Source organism: Zea mays, chromosome 9 (assembly GCF_902167145.1).
Source record: "Zea mays cultivar B73 chromosome 9, Zm-B73-REFERENCE-NAM-5.0, whole genome shotgun sequence".
Classification (NCBI taxonomy): Eukaryota; Viridiplantae; Streptophyta; class Magnoliopsida; order Poales; family Poaceae; genus Zea; species Zea mays.
Window position 1 is genome coordinate 37160287 of NC_050104.1, and position 19031 is coordinate 37179317.

General features: G+C 42.2%; 1 protein-coding gene across 3 annotated transcripts; it reads right to left on the reverse strand.

Moving 5' to 3' along the window:
• Positions 1–145: 145 nt before the first annotated feature.
• LOC100384150 (uncharacterized) lies at positions 146–18654 on the reverse strand. Of its 3 annotated transcripts, none has more exons than XM_008660698.4 (33): positions 18356–18654; positions 17397–17458; positions 17164–17256; positions 15648–15819; positions 13449–13564; positions 13261–13347; positions 13065–13181; positions 12915–12978; positions 12011–12153; positions 11852–11899; positions 11719–11787; positions 11272–11347; positions 10846–10976; positions 10541–10600; positions 5502–5571; positions 5367–5431; positions 5232–5293; positions 5022–5145; positions 4748–4805; positions 4538–4650; positions 4074–4151; positions 3904–3966; positions 3716–3811; positions 3300–3409; positions 2604–2793; positions 2369–2483; positions 2153–2265; positions 1993–2070; positions 1413–1490; positions 1195–1326; positions 1065–1118; positions 909–989; positions 146–766 (listed from the first exon to the last, which is right to left on the reverse strand). In XM_008660698.4, exons 1-33 carry the CDS (start codon positions 18471–18473, stop codon positions 734–736), a joined length of 3069 nt encoding a protein of 1022 aa, XP_008658920.1. In that variant the 5' UTR covers positions 18474–18654; the 3' UTR covers positions 146–733. The 3 variants fall into 3 exon arrangements, with proteins under 3 accessions (XP_008658920.1, XP_008658923.1, NP_001349174.1); NM_001362245.1 differs by having other exon boundaries at positions 405–784; positions 18356–18588; XM_008660701.4 differs by lacking the exons at positions 15648–15819; positions 17164–17256; positions 17397–17458; positions 18356–18654 and adding an exon at positions 14735–15573 and having other exon boundaries at positions 146–784.
• Positions 18655–19031: the final 377 nt, after the last annotated feature.

Consider the following 19031-nt stretch of genomic DNA (forward strand, 5'->3'; position numbering starts at 1 on the left):
ACTAGAAACTATTCTGGCTAACCAATGTTAATACAAATAAACATAACAATCCAGCTAAAACGGTTCCGAAGGAACCGTTCGGCCTAAATAACATTTCAGTCGGCCACTGGAGCTCAACTAGTCCATAAATGAAAAAAATCTTGGATACACAGAAGAACTGCATCTTTAAATTAAGATAGAATAAAAAGGAAGGTTCTTACAAAAGAAAAACTACACCCGTACTCCAAACCAAGAGTGAGGGGTTGAACCGAGGCAAACACTTGACCAAGGAAGGAGAAAACACTTGACCACCGCACACACTAGTAGAGCCCTAAGGAACTCCAACCCCGGGACCCAACTCCCTGAGCTTAACCGCTCCTGCCAAACACCAAAGGTGGCGTTCCTCCAAATAGGCATGCATGAAATTGATGAATAAAGCCAAGGAATCAAGGTCCCTCCGGAGGAATTCAACGTAAGAACAAGTCAAGCCGGGAATTCTTCAGACATGAATACCCAACATCACCACACCCGGTACAACAAATACTCACATCTTGTAGATTTTAAATACAAAGAACATAAAGAAACCTACACTAACAAAACCTCATAACACCGGCTTCAGAGATGTATCAGTTTACACCAATGAACATATAATGAGCAAGAAAACCAGTCCACAGCAATGCAAACAGGACTCGATAACTAATATGAAGATATATTATATCCCGAAAGGTGGAAGACAGGATCCCAAGTTAACGCTTCACCTCCTCAAAACCTTTTCAACAGCTGATCTCTGTGAATCCGACAGGCCCTGCAAAGGATTTATTAGAGGACAATGTTGATGTGGGCATGTGGCTTTGTTCATTTCACATAGGACATATTCATATCTGTTGAATGATTGATAATGCAAATCAACCGGACAAATGACATTTTACCTGGCAAAGATACTCAAATATTGGTCGATTATTCTCCCACAAGTTAGCAAAGATGTTTGTTAGGAAGTCCGCTAACTTCACCTGCATGAATATGGGTTATTTGACTTTGACGTCATCTAATTCAAATGGAAGATCTTTTCTGCAGTGAAAACGAACCTCATTAAGAGGGTCGTTTTTTGTCAGATCATCGTCATAACTATCATCATCATCCTGTTGTACAACTCAAGGTAAATATGGCATAAATATGACAGAACTAACAAAGGAGCAGACCTGGTTGCTCACAAACCTCATCAAAAACCTTGGCCATTGCATTTAAATGTTCAACTGATGGATTAGTCATTGAAGGAACCGATGCTGAGTGTATGATATCATCTGATATACTAGCATCACCATTCTGAACTTCTTCCCAGTCATTATCCTAAAAGGCAAAAAAAAGTTGGAAGTTTCAGAATCAAACAAGCATTGCAGTTAATAGTTTGAAATGACAAGATTTGGTGTAGAAACCTCTTCGGAGTCATCGTCATCACCAGCACCAATTTGTTCCTGAATTTCAGTTAAAGTATCTGCCAGCAATGAGAAGATCTGCATAATACAAATTCAAGAATGTTAAGCAGCAATTATTAAGAGAAAGGCTACTTGATGGTTGGTGTCACATACATTGGTTAACACTGTTAAAAGAAAAAACTGCCTCCATTTTTATTTATTTGACACCACTTGGTTCAATTTTGTACTAACCAGCGACAAATAAAACGAACGGAGGGAGTATTAGACATACAGTGGCAATTTGGTCTGTACACTAGTAAGGTGATTATCATGTTATCACATTCTTGCCACACTTGTTTCAAATTAGGCGATTAAATTCACAACTCACAAGCACACGTTGGCTACCTCAAGAGAATCATGCCACATTTTTTATTTTGCTGGGTGCTGAACTGCTGGTTGCATAAGACCCAGTAGGAAAAAAGGAATCTTGTCACAAGTGTGGAAAAATTGGGCAATGCATGGCTACATACCAGATACATAGTGCTTCCTATCTAGATTTGAAACATTGACGGGGATGGAAATGTTAATAATCAACTGTTACCTTAACTGGGAGAGGAATCTTGGTCCATTGATCAGGAGTCACTCGAGCTTTTGAACGTGTCGTTATACCTGCACTAGTCTGCATGTTTCTAGGTCAGGCTCCAAAAGAACTTTATCAGGCAAGGTACTAGCTGTAGAACACCAATTCTTACTAACAGTACCTTAATAAGATGCCCTTGAACTTCAACCTTGGATAGCTCAGGATGACGAGTTGATATGAGAAGAGCTAATGCAGTCGTTGTAACCTTTATCTGGTAGGCTCCCTGAATTTCACCTATAAAGAATATTTAACATGGAAGCATATTCAGTGAAACAGATGAGAAGGCAAATTGGTTTCAGAATTCAAAATATGATGATATGATCCAATCAACACTTGCCTTGTAGTTGTGACCATTCTGACATAATATAAACAAGTGAATTGTCATACCCCTGTGCAGGGATAGAAAGCAATAGATTGATGAACCCATCAACATTTGGTGCACTCATATGTACCTGCAGGCAGAGTGAACTGAGGACATGTCTTGGAGAAGCTTAAGTAATCAGAGTAATCTTTCACCACAAATGTCAGACTTAACAGTTAACACACCTTAGGTAAGAGAGAGATAGACTTACTAATCTGGCTATTATAACAATAAGGGAGCTTTTCAATCCTGCAATGCTGCTCGTTTGCATACGTCTCATAATAGCAGCAATAAGGTCCGGTATGTGAGGAGACAGGTGTAGAGGTATTTGTAAAATGAGTTGCAAAACAAAGCTTCCAACAAATAGTGATACTGAACTTTCTAACGCTGGATCTAAAAGCCTGCACAACAATTAAGAACCATGAAAACAGTAACATACAGAAAAAACACTTTGAACATCTGGATAGAATGTAGGCTGACCCATTGTAGAGAAGAAATGTGCTCCCTCCGTTCCAAATTGTAAATCGTTCTAGCTTTTCAAGATACATAGCTTTACTAGGCATGTAGCAAAATCTATGTATTTAGAAAAGCTAGAACGACTTACAATTTGGAATTACAATTTGGAATGGAAGGAGTATTTAAACAACAGAAGACACAGAGAATGTGCAAATTCTGTTGGTTCTTTTAATCCACCACAAAGCATTATGCTTCAATTTCAACAGAAAATCCCATTTCAAAAATATAGTTTGATGTTGCAATTAGATTTACACTGCAGAGGAAACAAAGGAGTTCCCAGCATCAAATCAAGATGGGTCCAGCATTATGTTGCTTTTGGATATTTCTCAGGTCATCTAATGGAGGATTGGAGTTACTGTGATATCTTCTATGAGACTGATTTTGAAATTACCTTGAAGCTGCATCAAGTAGCATCTTGAGTGTTTGTCCTTGTTCACCACCCCAGACAAGCAACTCCTGCCGGCCACCTGATATGAATGCTGCCAAGCATTCTGTCGCATTCTAGTTGAGATAGCTACTATTAGAGATACATTTTAAAACAAAGTAGATTAGCAACAACCTCTGTTTCACAATTTTCATCTGGTACATACACCTAGAGGCTAGAGGCAACAGCTGAGTAAAACTTTATGGAACTGGACCATTCTTGACCTTATAGATATACGCCTAATTTTAGATAATAAGTACAAGTTCAGAGCAATTATTTTAAATATTACTCAATAATATGCCTCCTACATATGCAGACCAGATAACTATTGTGATACAGATGGATAACCCGAATGTGCAAATGAACCGTGTTTTATCATGTACCTGCATCTCTCCATGGTCATCACTTTCAAGAACAATTTGAACAGTAGAAACAAAGCATGTGTCGAAGACTGCTTTAACCACAGCAACTGGAGCATTCTGAAATATGCAGAGCAGTATCAGAAATAACCACTTTAAAAGAAATGTTTTGCATTTGACTTCATATAACTTCCGAGATATACAAGACATACTTTGAGTACCATCGTCAAAAGGTCCAGTGAACCTGCAACCAGTCCATCCGGCTGGACCTTGGGCTAGCAAGTAGCAAAACGACCAGAAATTAAAATTGCATAATGTTGGCAGATGCAGAAAGAAAGAAAGAACAATGGCAGTGATGTGTAAACCAGCATTGACATCTTACTTTCACTAAAATGGATCCAATTGTTGGAAGGATTCGAGACACAAGTGGCTGTAAGCATCCAGGAGCATTCTTGATAGCCTAAAAACTAAGGAATTATGTTAAATGTACCTTTAAGGATCTCAAAAGCCAGAAGAAAAACTTTTGCTTTCGGCTAACAAATGATAACAGGTGCACAGAGAAATTTTATAGAATGTCATATAATACTGCATAAAAAAATAAACCACATAAGTACATAACCGTCAAAAAGTAAAGGAATTGCTTTGAGGCCGTACTAAAATTATCATCGATGGCATTAAGTTCTTAGAAAAAAAAAAGTATATCACTACCACATATACATCAATGTTAATTCATCTGATTATTCTTCTTCTGGTCGGCTCCCTAATGCAGTCAAAAAGAATTCTGTACATAGTGGTTTTATAATATATGTCAAGCACTTGAACTTTCCAGTTCTGACAAAAACATACCTCTAACACTTCGACAGCATCAATGCTGATGAACGGGTCAGCAATGTGCTGTGCCCAAACATCCAGTATGATGGGGGAAATGACAGGCTCAATTAAAGTTGATTGTTCTCCACCTACATTATCAGATGAAAAAAAACACCACAAAATTTTAGTGTCGATACCAGTACATATGACATCTTTTAGAGTGGATACACAAACATGCTGCCATACCAGATTTGATTGCTGATTGCAGGGTTTCTAGAACAAGATGCAGGGTTTCATCAGATGCCTGTTAAAATTCCATGTTAAGGCTTGTTCGGTTTGCTCTCAATCCATTTGGATTGGGCGGGATTGAGTGGGTTTAAATCCAAAGCAAGTCAAGATTCTTCTAAATTTTTTACGATCTCATCCAATCCATGTGGAATGGGAATAACCGAACAAGGCCTTAGTTATGTCATTTTGAGTCAGAAGAGTTAAGATAGGTAATATTTATACCAATAACTACCTGCCGCAGAAGGTCAACAAGAGATGAAAGTATGCCCATAATGTTTGGCTGAATCAGATTCTGATTAGATTCTGGTAAAAGTTGGGCCAGTGCCCTACAAGCACCAACTTTAACCGGGGGTGGCCTGCGATATAAATAGTTCAAAGATAAGTACAACACTTTCCTTGTGCATTTAAAAAGGAAATTACAAGACAAGAATATAGGTCTTACACATCTGAGGCAATCGCATGGGCCGCATTGCATAGATACTGTTCACTGACCCCTTTACTTATCTGTGAAGTTTTTTTGAATTAAGCTTGCTAAAAATTAAGGAAAACAAAAGCAGAAAAAAAAAGGAAAACTTACCAGTGAAGAAAATTTAGCCACACTAGAAAATGCACGCGCATGGAGAAATGGGTACTGATGCACCCCTAAAAACACAAGATTAGTCATAAAACAGGCCACACACAGAATTATCCACCCTAGAGTAGAGAAATGTACCTGTTCCCATAATGTCAATTAGCATTTGCTCAAGTAAATCCCGCACATTGTATTTTGTCAAACCAGAATCCTAAACAGCAAAAAAAACATTGTAAATAAGAGCACAACTTCCATATTTTGTTTTAGTAATTTAAAAAGAAAATAAAATCATATTGAACGTCTCTCTACTTTGCCTCTTAGAGCAATACACTGCTTCATTTAAAAAACAGTATTAAATTTATACATTATTGAAGATTGACTGTCAGGCAATTCCTTCAGCTTTACAGACAGTGAGTTGGGCAGTTGGTATGAACTGTCAAATCTGCCAACTGCAGCGTCCATGTGAGGTAATATAACATAATTAGTAGGGATGAAAGTGGTAATTCGAACTGTTACGATAAATTTAATATTTTAAAATAGATATGTATAAAATTTGACATTGATTTTTTTATGTTATCAAGCACATTAGTATAAATAAGAATAAAATATTACATAAATTGTTTTATGTATTATTTGCTCCCTACAACACAAAAGGTTGAAAAAATTACCGAATTTATTACCGAATCCATACTGAAGTTTATATCTATTATTTAAAAAAATATATGATGAATTTGAGGTTTACTTTTTATGAATCTTTAGAAGCTGAATGTTAAAAACAAGAATACAAATTTGTATTATAGATTCTATATCTTATTTATTCACAATCAAAGAAAAACGACTAAAAAACTGATTACCGAATAAATACCGTTTCCGACCGTTTTCATCCCTAATAATTAGCATATGTTAAGAGCAACTCGCAAAAGGGCCCCTAGCCGAGTTGGTTAGGTGGTCTCCTCAGGTCCTAGGTTCAACTCCCTGTGGGAGCAAATAGGTTGTGGTTAAAAAAATCCCCTCGTCTATCCCACGCCAAAGCACAAGTCTAAGCCCGGTCCTGGTCGTTTCTCACATGGGCTACGGTGGCGCTGTGTATGGGTGGGGCAGGGGTTCGTGGGTTTTCTCGACCTGCGTGGGGTCTTCTTTTAATATAATGTCTGATGGTTGTCTTACCCCCCGCTGGTCGAGTTTTTTTTAAGAACTCCAACAGGAGCCAGTTTTTCAAGTCATCCAATTAGCCGCGACTAATCGGTCAAGTCGATACTCTGAGCTCGACTTGGGTTGACGACTCAACTAGAGCGACCAGGTTTCTGGTCGTTTGATTAGTCGTCGGTCGACCAAGGCATCAAGCGACCAGGTTGGCACTTTAAGTTGGGCAATTGGGCCCAATAGGGTTTCAAGGTTACACATCTAGAGGTAAAACAACGAGCGAGAGAAGAGACGCCCAGAACATGTGCCACAGAACTCGCGTTGCATTCTCCAGCCGCGACTCCTGGGCTCCACCAAGCCACCTCTAGATCCTTCCACCAAGCTCCTGTCCATCCCTCTCGACACTGAGCAAGGCGAAGCAGCAGAGGAAAGGGGCAGCGGCTGGTCCATAGAGGAGAGGGTGACTGGCGGCGACGGAGAGGGGCGGCTAGCAGATCCATGGAGGGGCGATGGAAGATCCCTTCATCTCTGCGTCGTCACCTCCATGAAGTTGAAGTCTTGAAGATGAGCCCATCTTCCTCTGACGGTGAGCTTCATTCTGCACCCCTGCTCCCCTTTTGTTCCCTCCTACAATCATGCTTCCTGCTTGTAGCTTGGTGCTTCTCCTGCTTGTTTGTTTCTTGCATTTGCCTGGAACTGTGCTAGATTGCTTGTTGTATACTATATTGTGTATACACACACTATATACTAAACATATGGACGCATGGACGACTAATGAACGACCAAGGTCGACCAGATCGACCTGGTTGTCGACTAATCATGATTAGTCGCCTAGTCGGTCACTAGGCGACCAGGTCCAACCAACTGATTTGAAAACATTGGCGACAGCCCTTGTCGTGGTTTCGAAAACCGGGAGACAGTAAGATTTGTGTTCAGCACGAGGGCAGCGCGGACTCGCTCCAAATGGTGAATCGAAGGGACTCGGTGGGAAATCTGAGACACGGAATTTATATTGGTCATCGATGGATACAGTGTGACTTTCTCCTGTCATCGTGGGCCCTACGTTGTCCTTCCATGCGCACGGATTTTCCCATTAGGTATGGCGCCTCGTCCTGTTGCTTCTGACATACCGGCTACTGTGGAGGCTCCGGTGCTGAGATCGCCCCTGACCAAGGCTGCCTCGTCCCATCAGACAGTGTGGTATGCTTATTATAAGAAAGGGGCATACAGTCGTGCCCACGACTACTGCGTGGGCCCCTAGTGACGTGCCTTATTGTGGTTGACGTATGCTCGCGGTTATAGCCCAGCGCTTCGAGGTCCAGGTCAGTCGCTCCGCCCCGCTGACTTGCTCGACAGGGACTTGGTCGTCCACTCCGCCATGCAGACTTGCTCGATGGGGACTTGGTCGTCCGCTCCACCTCTTGAACAGCACACTCGTCCTCAGCCTTCTGTGTGGTCTCAGTCGGCGTTATGACCACTGAAGGCCTTCATCAAGCACTTTGTGCCCTTCCCCTCCTTCCACGATGTCTGCAACAAGCTACTTCTTGAGGAACTCACCCTGGACGATGAGTTCACCGCGTCTGCCATGGCCCACTATGGCATGTCCTCGGCCACCCAGCCCCCTCTCCTTTCGACGCTGGAAGGCGGGTTGCGCGTCCTCCTACCTCCCCCACTCCTAGAACCCCTCGTCCTACTCCCAACTACGGAGGCGGTCACCTACCCCGCAAGGGCAGTCGCAGAAGCGATGGCCACACTAGTCGCGACGGCGGTCCCGCATGACCGTCCTTATACAACCCCTAGACCAAGACCATCTCCATGTGGTCGGGCCCGACCAGCCCACCACATCCAACTCTGTTGACCACGCCCTACTACAGTGCTCCTTTACCTTGGGCGCCCCCGCACCCGTTGTCAGCTTCGCCTCTCCTGCTCTCGGGGACCCCCACCTCGCCCACTTGGTTCCTGTGGGGTGGCAGCTGGGACCAATAGTCCCTCGTCGATTCGTTTAGCACCATGGCGCTAACACCATCTCTCACCTCGCAGGATTGGGTGTACTCCGGAGCCGCCTACCACACCACTCCTAACGTCGGCATGTTATCTCACTCCAATCCTCCTCATTCATCCCTTCCATCCTCTATTATTGTAGGGAACGGTTCCACCCTCTCGGTTACCTCAGTAGGTGACACGTTCCACCTTAAAAAATGTTCTTGTTGCTCCCCACATCATTCAGAATCTTCTTTATATTCGTTGGTTCGCCACTGACAACTCTTGTTCCATTAAGTTTGACCCTTTGGTTTAGCTTTGAAGGATCTAGCTACTAGGACCCTTCTCGCCCGCTATGACAGCTCAGAACCATTGTACACACTCTGGCTACCTGCTTCCTACGCCGCCATGTCTTACTCGCATGCCTTGGCTATCACTTTACCCACTACTTGGCATCATCGTCTCGTACACCTTGGGCCCGAAATCATGTCCAAGTTGTCTAGCAACTGTCATATCTTGTAGCAAGGGCCATTTTGATAGTGATAGTCTGTGTGGTTGTGTCATGCTTGTTAGCTAGGCCGCCGTGCTCGCCTCACTTTCTCTAGTTCCTCCTCTCGGGCTGCTCAGGCTTTTGATCTTGTACACTATGATATGTGGACATCACCTGTTTTCAGTCTCTCAGGATAAAATATTACTTGGTGATTTTCTTTGGGCTTTCCCTTTAAGATTGAAGTTTGATATTTTCACTACTATTTCACACTTCTTTGCTTGGATCTCCACCTAGTCCAGTCACTCGGTTCGTGATCCCCAGTGCGACAATGATCGCGAGTTCAACCACTCTTCCTCATGCTCTTTCATCCTTTCTCACGAGGTTCAGCTACAGCTCTCGTGCCCCTACACCTCCCCTCAGAACGATTGGGCTGAAGGCATGATTCGCACCACCACTAACATGCTCTGTTGCCTTCTTTTCTATGTCTCCCCGTCAGCTATTGGGTGGAGGCGTTGAATACTGCCACCCAGACCTCAACCGCCTCCCCTCCAAGAGGGTATGTCATCCCACTCCCTTCATCGCCCTCTTCGACACCACACCGGCCTATATGCACCTCCAAGTCGTTGTCTACGCCTACTATCCCAACACCTCCGCAACGACTTCCCACAAACTTGCGACCTGCTCCACTCTGTCTTTTTCTCGGTTACTCCTCAGATCACAAGGGGTACCGGTGTCTCAATCTTCTCACCCACCCTCTAGCTGAGTTGGTTAGGTCTTGAGTTTGAATCCCAGTGGGAGCGAATTTCATGCTGAGGTTAAAAAAGGTCACTCGCTGGTTACCCTGGGTGTGCACACAGGATGGAAGCTCCTCCCCACCTCCCAACCTCGAGTCCCTCCTTGATGCCGATCCCATCGACCTCTTACGCGCCATGTGCAGCCTGTCGTCTTTGAGCGCCATACGCAATCCCATCGACTCCGCTCGTGCCATCCGCAGTCCCACCTCTTCAACCACCTTCGGCTCACTTCGTTGATCCCGCCCACGTCTACTAGCGGCGAGCCTCCGGCAAGCCGTCCCATGCCCCGACCCGCTCTCTTGACATGGTGTATTGTGTCTTATCCTGTAATGTGCATTGGCCCATGTACTTGACTATATATTAACATATCCCCTTTCCAGTTAGGGTTAGGGTTTCACTCTCCAACATGAAGCATGACAATTTCCCCATTCAAAGTTACATGCCCAAATGCTACTCCTAGTCACCGAAAAAAGCACCACAGTGGGGTCAATAGTTAGATCAAGTTATTTTTGTCGTTTGTTTAATGATATATGCACAAATTATATCATCCAATTCTTTGTCAATAAATTCATGCCATCATTATTTTGTTTTGTACAAAAATATATCACAACAAAAAATAATGGTCGAACTTTATGAAGGTTGAAGGAAGCCTTAAAAAGGGTTCAAAAAGACTCTTCCCTAAACAACGGGAGTAAAATCTTGCACTACATACCCAAAGAAAATCAGTTGATGTAACCAACAGCTTAGGAGAAGCAAAACAAGTATATACCAACCTGTGCTTCACACAACTGTTCTGACAGTGAACCTAAAGCAAAAAGTGATGCTTCATGCAGCTGCAACAAAAGAAAATGTTGAATTAGATATCAGACCAGAAACCATCAAACATAATATCAGCAAAGTTAAATAGAATGTTTGGGGTCATACTAACCACAGCATTTTAAGTTTAAATATGGGTTAATGCTAAACAACACTTAAACTTAAAATAACAGCGATGAATATGATAGACAATGAAACATCAAGTGGTAAGAAGAAACTCGAGCTCTTTTATATCTAACGTAACAAAACAAAAAAAACTCACTCTCCACCAGTCAGCAGAACCCGCTTCCTTCAATTCTCGTGATTCATGAAAACGCATTTGTGAAGCTTCCACAATTGAGTCAATTCCATAATCTTCATAAGCTGTTACTAGCTCTTCCAGCAAAAGAGATCCTGAAAACCAGCAAGTGAGGAAGTAATGCAACCAAGCGACTAACAAATTCCAATTCAAGGGTAGGTTATAAGGGTCTCATAAACCAAAACAGAACTCAAAGAAAGACATCTTTGAACACTTAGGCTCCAAGGGAGTCAGTAACAATAGTAGCAGAAATTCCGTTCATTAATACTAGCTCCTGCTGTTCTGCCAATTGTACGGTTCTTAAAGAAAAGGCAATACACTGGTTAACTGAATTGCACTCTTAATAAGCCTACCAAGTAAACAAAAAAGTATCAGTACTGCAGTTTGTACCAGACACACGACAGCTATAGGTTAGGTCATCCTCATCAGCAACATACTGGTTAGCATCGCGTGACCAGTTTTGCACCTAGAGAAAACAAAACATCAATGCATGATCATTACATGGATAACAAATAAAAAGAAAAAAGAAACATGAAGAGTGACTAATAGACAAACTATTTGCAAGGAGTATATTACATTTTTTTCTTAAATGGCATGTCAAGAAGAAACATAACTCGAAATCGACTCTTAACTTGTTGGTTGTGCTTTGCACTGTACAAAGCTCAGTTTTCCCCAAAATAAGTTGGGAAACCAAAATGTAGCTGACAAAGACACAATTTAATGTGTATGTGGTTCACTTCTGTTTATCCTTAATTAATTGCATAAGTCCAAACAATGATTCAAAAAGAACAAAGGAAGCATCACATGTGTAAAGTTAGTGTTTCAGCTAGTTCATACCTGTTCTTCAGTTATCTGTTGCAAGGCTATAGTATAGTATGCTAGCTCCTTAATGTTTCCCCCAATAACCTAGAACAAAGTTGAAAATCAATACAAACACATGACGCACAAAACAATCATTAAAAATACAAACCTTTGCTAATCTAGAATTCCCCACAATTGTTGTCCATAGCTCAAATAACTGCAAAAAAAGAGAACAAAAAGAAATAGTGGCAAATGGGGTGAGATATAGAAGTTACAAGGAGAAAATAGTAGAAAGGAAATATCTGTAAAAGGGGAAAGAAAGAATTACCTGAATCTCGAATGACTCAAGACTTTTTTCACTGCCATCAGAATCATAACTAATAGAATCCAAAGTTTCTGCACCTTGAATGTATGACAGGTGATAGGTCTTGAATGACGAAACAAATGTCTGCCACAGTGCTGGAAGAATGGCTGCACAAATTCTCCATTTTATCAGAAATTCGAAGGTCTAAGATTGAGCTAATGCTTAAAATATGATGTATCTATACTGTTGGGGCCTTCTCCTTTCGAAGGTCCTCAAAAACATAATTAACCATTTGTTTTCAGCATAAGCTATTACAGGAAACTTCGTCTTCCGAAGTACAATCTTCTTCTTTATGACGAAGGCACACAAGATGAAGATGGGTCCAAAGAGGATAAGAGTAAACATCGAAGTTACCACCAGATGAACAGCTTCGGCTCGCAATGAAGATGGTGAATAATGATGATGACCGAAAGGGGAAAAGGCTACCTAATCCTTAATAACTTGTATTACGATCATGTGTAAATGTTGAGGACATAAATGTACTTTTGCTCAGGCTGCGTCTCGTGCCTATAAATAGATGAACAGTATCACCGTACTGTTCAGGTTGGATTATAATCACTCTCCCGCATTCTCGCTTTCGAGCAAGCCAAAGGTATCAATGTAATATCAATACTATCGAATATTCATTTATATTTTATGAAACATGAATATAAATAAATTAATGAAGATCCAGTCTTCATCTTTATCCTTTCGTATTCTCATTTATATATTAAATAATGAATGTTTGTCTTTTGTGGTCTTCGTCTGATGATTATTATCTCCATGTGGAGATAATACTTCGGAAGACGAAGATCATTGATCCTTAACGATTGTGTTGTCTTGTTCTTGATTCATAACATTTGAGAACGAGTGACCAACATATACTTGCCAGAAATTTTAGCTTCAGGTAATCTAGGAAAGTTCTGGACAAGCTGAAGTAAACATTTGAGCACCTGAGGATAAGACAAGCATAAGAATCATTACTAAATATCAGTGATGCATGCATTCAGACACAACATAGGTTGTATGATGTATATACCTCCATCTGCATGCTCCAGTCATCAGGATTTTGGGACTGCACCGGATAATTTAGAACTATGGAGAATTGCTCTATTAGTGGATCAAGCACTGAAGTCATCAGACTAGCTGTATCTCTCTGCATCGAAAATCTCATCAGATCCCACAATGTGATGAATAGCAAAAAGAACTCAATAGTAAACAAACAGATAATCTACCTTATAGACACCACTCATTGATCCAAGCATAGAAATACATGAATGGACTATTGCAAAAGCCTTTGCACGAAGAGAATTTTCATACAGCTGTTTTCATGGGCAAAAGCAAATGAAATTGTCTTCTTATAAATTGTCATGAAAACATAAACACGAACACAGAAATACTAAAAGAACTAATAGGAACATACATGAGGAGATGATATTATTCTATACAGTGATGGGAATAGCTCTGGCACTAGCTTTGGAACACACATATCATCTAGATCATCCGATAGAAGGGCTAGGCATCTTAATGCTCCACGAACTGCAAAACAGAAGTTCGACTGTGACATGAAAGTACTTCAACTCATATTCTTGCATCTTGCTTCAATAAATGGCATTAGTATAAAATTCCAATCATAATTGTTATCATATACTCCATCCCAAAAATAATCAACCTCTGGCTATGTATCTAGACAAGTGCTTGTCTAGATATATAGCTAGAAGTTGATTTATTTTTGGACAGGAGTATACAGTTATAAACACAGTGCTTAAAACCATGAGACCATCCTAAGATGAAGTTATTCAGATATAGGGTGCACTGATGTCGGGTAAAGTTATCAGGTTGTGTCCAACAGACCTCCCAAATAGACACGCATGTGCATTTTGCGCGCTCGCAAGCAATTGTTTGTCCTTCCAGCAAAGCGTGGATGAGGACACGGAAAATGTGCACTCAGCCTCCCCGTACCCCAAATCCACGGATTCTCTCTCCTCAACGGGTCTATTTGTGTCTCCGCGTGCATGCTCACATTCCTACTTTGGGCGGGCTTTTGCGCATGTGCATGCCTCCTCTGCTAGAGATAGCCTCAGAAAGTACAACAGCATGTAAGGTGTCCAATGGGTAAAGTTCTTCAAGAAACTTGCTCAGTATGGACTGATGACACAGATACAGAGATACTTGCCCATTTATATGTGAACATAATAAGAAATATACATGAACTTGTTACGCAACCTAAGAGCACGGCAACAGATGATCCAAGTCGACAAATCCCACTTCCCAGAATAGCTCTACACTGGTCCACTCCATCAAAACAACTCCCATCATTCCAGCCTTCCTGCATAGCCATAGGTCTGCTGTTTTACAGGCCCTACCTCTGCCTCTTTTATTCCTTAAGACTCCTCTCTTTTTCCTCAGTGCTCCTCCCCTCCTCTTTCACATGAAACACCATGGCAAAATGTAGCACTCATGGCTGCAATCACAACCTTTGCTCATCAAAGACATCTAACAAACAGATCATCCCAAAAAAACAATCTAGATAACCATACTCCAAACCTACAGCCCTGGTGTGGGCTGTAGGTTATGTGTTTTGTTTGGGGATTCTTCTCCCCCATATACTCTGTTTTCTTAATGAAATGATGCACAACTCTCCTGCGTGTTTGAGGACAAAATGAAATCAAGGCACACCAAGGAGAGATTTTATATAAAAAAACTCACCAAAACACACACACCCCTTTTAGGAGGGATAACTGTGCTTCAAACATGACCACAAACATCAACAAATGAACTAAGCATCCAGGGTAAACAGCCGAGTAAGAGCTCTTGGAGGGCATGGTTCCCACAGAGTACCAAAGGATACTTTCACTTGCCACTGCTTGAAGGACCCACCAGAACATTAGGATTGAAAACATGTAAGAAGCACTGGTGCTTCCAAAGCTCCCAAGCCACAAGGATTATCAAGGAGTTCAGGCCATCTTGCTGATCTTCAGGATTCGGCACCACCAACTCGAAAAACGAGTTGCTGAATTTTGGTGGAGACTGGAAACAAGATTAACCAAGCACGACTTCTGAAATATGAGCTTCCATTGCTGAGAGAATAAGCAAGAGATAAGTAAATGCTGAATCCTTTCATCGGCTTGGTCAGTGGTCACATATGGGACAGGCACAAGGATCTGGCAGACCCCATTTGGCACGAAGGTTGGCAGTCAAACATCGATTGTTCACAGCTAACAGTAAGATAAACTTGAATTGCAGCAGTTTCCAGCTTTTTCCGAACTCATTTCCCACAAATTTGATTGATCCAAAGAAACATGTGTTGTATGCTTACTTATAGGAGTAGCAGCCCGACCTTGTGAATTTCCATACAAGCTTATCAGGGACATCATGCTGCAATATCAAACCATCAGAAGTCCCAAATTTGCAGGCATTCTACTATGACCTGGATAGTGAGAGCTCCTCTGATGTCTTGCACTCTAGTCCAAAGAATTGTTAAAGAAACAACTCAACTAGAGGACCTTGGGTTATTAGGAGGTTGACAGCATCGAGTTTAAGCTCCAGAACCATTAATATACCCCTAGAATAGCTGCATATCTGTACACCAATACACCACAAAGCAAGAGAAGTTATTTACCTTCATTCCCATTGCTTTGATCGCCAATTAACTTTAAGAGAACCGGAAGTAACTCAGGCCAGTCTTCAGGCCAATCTTGCTGTCCAATAGCTGCTACAGCCATGCTAATAGCAGTGCGAATTTTCCCATTAGAATCATCCAATGAGGTAAGCAGGAGCTGTCGTATGACCACCTGAAACAAAACAGCATTGGGAGAAATGTAAATTAGACACCAACACAGGTATTTAACAACATAAAATTCAAGAATTCATGTGGTAGTCTCGGCCTAACATTGATCAAGAAATCAACACAGAACAGCCTAGATGCCATCACCTCTGTCACTGTGCATACATCTTTTTATTATGTTCAAAACTTATTTCCCTGCCCTTCTCATAGAAAACTACCATCAATTCAAGAATCCAGGAATAAAGCATCAAAATGAAGTGTCCCCATATTAGAAAAAAGGGGAATGTTATATATCAGGCAATTGAGATTTTGTTTTCCATCAGGTGGTGCTCTCAGTTGTCCATTATGCATCAAATGGCTTCAAGCTATGTTCATTCATCTGTGCTACTGCTTCCCAAGAATAACGCCACAATGCACAGTGACAGCGCTCACCCCCACCCTCCTCAGCAAATTTCCTTCCATGCCCTCTCGCAAGCCATCTGGCTGTCTGACATAGCCTGCTGCCAGCCGTTCCTACCACGTCACTGCACGAGCCCCAGACATGCCACCGCCGCCAGCTGGCCTGCCTCCCCTGGAGCTTCCTCTAAGGCTAGCTGCAGCGGCATCTGCCACACTCGCCCTCCCCTACCCCTGTAGCCATTTAGGGTGACGCGTGAGCTGCAACGGCGCGCGCTAAACGGCCCCCTACCTGCTACAGCCGTAGGGGAGGACGCGCACGTCCCCCAGATCAAGGGGAGCACTGTAGCTCCCCTTGCACAGTGCTCCCCTATTTAATAGTTGAACAAAAATAGTAATAAAAGATGAATAGGGTTAGATAATAATATTTTATAGTTGTAGTGGGATATAGGGGGATAATATAGGGGAAACCGCTGCGGGAGATGAAAATTTAGGGGGTGAAATGTTGATGATGTGACGCAAAAAAGTGATATAGGGGGAACCGCTGCGGATAGCCTAAGTCTTGAAGCCATGGAAGTTCTCTCCCCAGCAGCCCAAATTATCTAACCCAGCCAGGTCCCGCCAACATCTGCACCTGCTTACATCAGGCTCCAGAAAACTTCAGCTTTTTCAGTACCCCAGTGTAAAGACCAAAGAGGTGTTGAACAAACAATGATGAATCTAGGTTGTTCCCTCCCTGGCCGAGTTTTTATGAGTCTAGGTTGCATCATTTTTAAAATTTATTCCAAAAATGTGGGTACCATTCCCCATTCTTGCAGATTTCAAAACCTGTAGCTTTTTAATTCAATAAATTTTATTAAAGAACAAAATGGCAATTGTTATCATATTCTTGGGCAAGCCGAGGAAGCAATGAAACAAAGGGCACATTCTCACTCAAGTTCTATTTTGCTGGTACCTTTTCTGAAGCAGAAACAACAGGGGGCACAAAATTCTCTTCGTCTTCCTGCCAATGCTGCTTGATAAACTGCTTTAGTAAGACAGCAGCAAGGTAGCAAATTGTAAAGGAACAACAAAAAGAAGAAAAGGCTAGCCCACTCATAAAAAAAGGAAACCTGAAAATAATACAGCATTCAACACAGGATTTTGATAAAAAGGAACAAAATGTACAAAAATTGGTTGGAAGGATATCTGTCGTAAACCAAACGAGATCTCTTTGTTGATTGTAACTTTTGTAAGGGCAGCTCCATATCCTGAGAAAAAAATTACAGAAAGAAATAAGTTATTGTCAGTTGATTGCAATTCATGTGTCAAAGAATTGTGCGAACCCAAATCTAGCAAAAGGTTTCAACCTGATTGGCAAATAATTGACAGATATAACAGACCACAATTGAAAATGTGGATGTGCATGCTAATTATGGTTACTAGTTGCAACAGCATGCTAATTCTATGACCACCTCAGTTATCTACAACAAGAGGGCATGTAAGAATGGTGCTGGGATCAATCACACTTTCAGTGCTAGAAAGAGTGTCACTTCTGACAGAATATAAAGCATCATCAATGAAGCTGACATGCACTACAGTGGAGCCAGGTTCCCTGTTGTCAAGTTGTGCTGTGAACTACAGTGGGGCCAGGTTAAATGTTGTCAAGTTGCGCTGTGGACTGGATTAGTTATGAATTTGCCTCTAAGGACTTGGACAGGGATAGAGACGTTCTCACACAGCTAAAATATACAGAAGTTGTGTTCCTGGGAAGCAGTGTACATATAGAGCAAAGCAATCCCAATCAAAGCCTTAGCAACCAGAGCAGTGCTGCACTAATGCGCAGCACTCCCGAACAGGACAATGCTACGACAGTAAACCTGCCTTAAACAATAAAACAATCATCATTTCTGAAGTCGCTGCTCACAAGCCTAGGGGATCCCATCAACTCTCAGCTTGCTCAACTCTCAGTTCACCCCTCAGCTCTCACCAGTCACTAGTAATTTGCCACACCCGTAGTATCTACAGCCGTCAGCCAAAATGAAGAACGCAGCCAAAAACTGGAGCAGAAAACAGCTTCTGGCCAACGCGTGAAGCTGAATTGCTCGATTCTTCAGTTACAAGCCAATCGTCCACGAGAGAGGGGGTAAAGGTAGGAGGTGGCGAACCAGGGAGAAGCGAGGCCTGGCGGAGCGACTCCTCGGCGAAGGCGCGGACATCGCGCGCGGTGTCGAGCGTAGCCGTCAGGCAATCCACCAGCCACCGCTGGTCGCCGTGCGCCTCCATCTAAACCGCAGGCGACGCTGGGATTGGGGCTCCGCGGAGTTGAGTGCGAGCGCGCTCCTCCTTTTTTGTTTCGAAATGGGATCACGCGCAGTGGTTGTGGCGAGCGGGGGCGGAGGGACTCGGGGGCTTTAGTCTAGGGTTTATATAACGAAGCGTGGGGAGGCGGAGGAGACGGAAGAAGAGACGAGAGGTGGCGGCCGAGAAAGGGAAAAGAAGGTGGGATCGAGAGAAAATAGAGATGGGCCAGGATTTGGGCATGGGCCCGGTGTGCGCTCATGTTGGTCTGACCCCACCTGCCAGCCTAGTTAGTTCTTCCCACCAACCAAACGTTTCCCGTTTTGAAGGTGCCGCGCTCCGGTTTTCGATGGCGGGAAAGGAATAAAAGCTTATGAGTTCATTTATAAATTTATTTATCTATATCTTCTCTTCTCTATCAATCTATATATATACTACTACCTCCGTTCATAAATATATGATATCATTTATTTTTTCAAAAACTTTGATCACTCATTTTATTAAAAATATTTATTCAAAATGTAAAATTTTAAGTTAAGCACA